The sequence below is a fragment of the Dinoponera quadriceps genome, unplaced genomic scaffold (genome assembly GCF_001313825.1).
Source record: "Dinoponera quadriceps isolate SergipeBrazil2010 unplaced genomic scaffold, ASM131382v1 scaffold1270, whole genome shotgun sequence".
In the NCBI taxonomy this organism is placed as follows: Eukaryota; Metazoa; Arthropoda; class Insecta; order Hymenoptera; family Formicidae; genus Dinoponera; species Dinoponera quadriceps.
In genome coordinates this window covers 1,854,286-1,857,310 of record NW_014555716.1, presented here as the reverse complement: position 1 = coordinate 1,857,310, position 3,025 = coordinate 1,854,286, and the positions used below count along the sequence as shown (strand labels likewise).

Here is a 3,025-nt window from a genome sequence, read left to right as displayed (position 1 = left end):
TATATATATATATAATATATACATATATGATTGCAAAACAGTTTAAATATAATAAAGTAAGAGACATGGCAAACTGTCATGATTGAGAGGCAGTATCGATAAAGGGATCGAAATGATGATACAGATAAAAATAAATTTGTAGATAATACACGTTAACACATTTGATAATATCCTGTATTTAATTGTTGCAATATCAGTTAATTTTTAAGTAGCATATCTTTTGATATATTACTTTAACAGTAAATTATAATTCATAGTTAAAGTACTTATATATATATATTTTTTTTTTTGCATCGATAATATAGTGCTACAATAGCATGAAATTTCATTTAGAAACATTGTTGGAAAATATCAGTGAGATGAATAATCACAATATACCACCATTAGTCACAAGTATGATAATGGAAATAAAAAGATCCGACGCAGCGAGCGATTTGAATTCGTTCAAAGGTCGATCCGCGAGAAAACGATAAAAATTTTCCGTGTAATTCCGTCGCGCCCCGAAGAAAGTCAACAATTTATATACGCACTACGCAACATCACTTGTGACGCATTTGGCGTGTTATGTTCGATAAAAATGCGAATGCTATTCACAGCACGAAAAAGACGTAACAACAGGGAGTTACCGAAATTCCCTTCTCTTATCTGTTTGAGCGCCGAAAAACTTAGCGATTAAATTCGAATTCGACGTACCTTTCTCGCTAAGTGCGTACATTCGATGGGAAGCAACGTGAATACTCTCGCTTCGACGTTCCCCAACAATGAACGTCGCCGACCGGCGATAGGACTTTTCACTTAATCACAGTCAGCTGACGGGGGCGGAGCACGCGCATGCGCGCTCGTTTCGTGCTGCCCGATATGAAGAACGGAGAATCAGAAGGCGGATTTTACAGCGTCCCCCTCCCGTCTTCCCGCTACCGGTCGAAGTGCGTACGTCGCGCGCTCGCCAGCCGATTGTTGTCCGATGTGATCGATGGCCGTAAGACGCGTTTAGTCATCGCACTTTTCTTATCTTTCACTTCGTCGTCGAAAGTGGTAGCCTTCTATACCAGTGCGTATAAAGGTTGCTTCTGAACTCTGGGCGAACGAACGAGCTGTCGTGTCCGTCTGACTGTTCATTTTTGCCAGAAACCACCTTTCTTCTCGGGGATACCTCGCATAACCTCCCCGCATTCGCAACGATGAAGCTACCTTGCGTTCTCCTCGTCCTCGCCCTCGCCTGCGTTAGCAGCACTTTTGGAGACGGGCTGAAATGTAAGTTTTTGTCACCGACGATATGTCACTTGTACATACACACACCATCATATCCACATCTTGCTATTTGTTTGGTTTTTACATTGTATATATATTTTTTATTTATTTATAATTTATATATTTATAGTTTATTTTCTACATAGTATATATATTTTTTTAATTTATTTATAGTTTACTTATTTTTTACATAGTTGCACTATTTTTACTTGAAATAAAATACGTGCATATTTAAATACTTGGTCGAAAAAAGGAGGTGAAATGAAAACATCGAAAGTTCAATAGGATATGTAATTACAAAGAACTTATATTTTCCTTTGTCTTATCCTAACGGGAGGAATTTCATCGCAGAAACATTTCAACTTTCTGTCTTGAATTTAAATTCAAATATAATAGAGAAGGCGTACGTCTTCCAAAATTTCCGCGCATATCGCGGAAATAGAATGACTCTGCATAAAGTAATATGCATGAAACGGATAACAGTTTATTTTTCATCGAGAGATGCAAGACTTTTGAATATCGTCTATGCTATTTCTTCTTTCAGCTATGTTAAATAAGCTTTGCTCTATTAATTAAAAAGAAAAAAAGCAATTCTAACTTCACAATTATATATTATATATTATACGCAGTACTTAATTGTAAGTGTTCTATGAATACAAGTTTCTGTAACAAAAATATATATAATGTGTGATACTTATTTCTTAATGTATGATATTTTAATGATTATTTTAATGGTTATTTTAATGATTTATTTGATATAAATTCTCATAAAATATATGAATATGTGAATCTAATGATATTAACTTACAAGACAATATTGTTCCTATTTGGAGGTTATGTCTATATGTGATAAGAATTTAGATTTTTTACATATAAATACATATAAACATATAAATTACATACAAATAAATATAAATTACATAGAACAATGCAGAAAAACTTTAAATCACTTGTCAAGTATAGATTTTGTCAAGTATAGATTATTGTTACCTTGATGAGACATATATATTCTATGAAAATCTATATACTTTTTAACTTAAAGAGAACAAGTGAACATGTGATGATTATTTGCTAGTTGGCCTTTGTCCCTCACTGGTTCATGCACAGTAGATAAAGTCTGTCCCTCTCCTGACTGAGTCTTGCGCAATTTATCGAGGAAGTGTTGAAATATGCACGATGTGTGTATATATAAACCAACTTGGCATTAGACTGCGTAATACTGATGTTGCGTTTAGATTTATTGAGACTTATCTAAAAAAATATATATATATATACATATATATATAGGTCAAACTATCTCAAGAAATACAATTATGAATTATTTGGTTACTCGATCATATTTAAAAGATCTCAGTTTTCAGTCAGTTATTACTTTTATATGTCAACAGTTAAAAACTGTCAACATTTTATTTTTATTTGTCTTTTTTTAGAAATAACTACCATCCGAAAACAATCAGAATATTCTGTTTTCCATCAAATATCAACTAACACAGTAACGTTATATCAATATTATAATTTTCCACTCAACAATATAAATGTATATGTTGCACGTAACAGTTATATCGAATGGTAAATTATAATATTTTAATAATAAATATATAATAATAAATAGTAATATAAATAATATTTATAATAAATTATAATAATAATTAAAATAAATAATAATTATAATTAATTATAATAAAGTACAATAATAATATGACATTACTTTCAAGGTGTTAATGTTTATTGGATATTTTGTATCCAATATATTCTTTTTGAATTTATAAAGTAT

At 31.4% G+C, this 3,025-nt stretch overlaps 2 protein-coding genes across 3 annotated transcripts in view; one reads left to right on the top strand and one right to left on the bottom strand.

The window, feature by feature from the left end:
• The window catches only part of LOC106745245, a 3,291-nt gene extending 2,489 nt beyond the window's left edge, over positions 1 to 802 (bottom strand). The window contains exon 1 of one of the 2 annotated variants that reach the window (XM_014620692.1): positions 694 to 802. In XM_014620692.1, the coding sequence (XP_014476178.1) occupies positions 694 to 715 (22 nt within the window). In that variant the 5' untranslated portion in view covers positions 716 to 802. The remainder of the gene's footprint in view (positions 1 to 693) is intronic. The other variant, XM_014620694.1, reaches the window with a different exon arrangement.
• A 115-nt stretch (positions 803 to 917) lies between these two features.
• LOC106745246 (ferritin subunit) overlaps positions 918 to 3,025 on the top strand; it is a 5,318-nt gene continuing 3,210 nt past the window's right edge. The window contains exon 1 of the mRNA XM_014620695.1: positions 918 to 1,254. Within this exon, the coding sequence (XP_014476181.1) occupies positions 1,182 to 1,254 (73 nt within the window). The 5' untranslated portion in view covers positions 918 to 1,181. The remainder of the gene's footprint in view (positions 1,255 to 3,025) is intronic.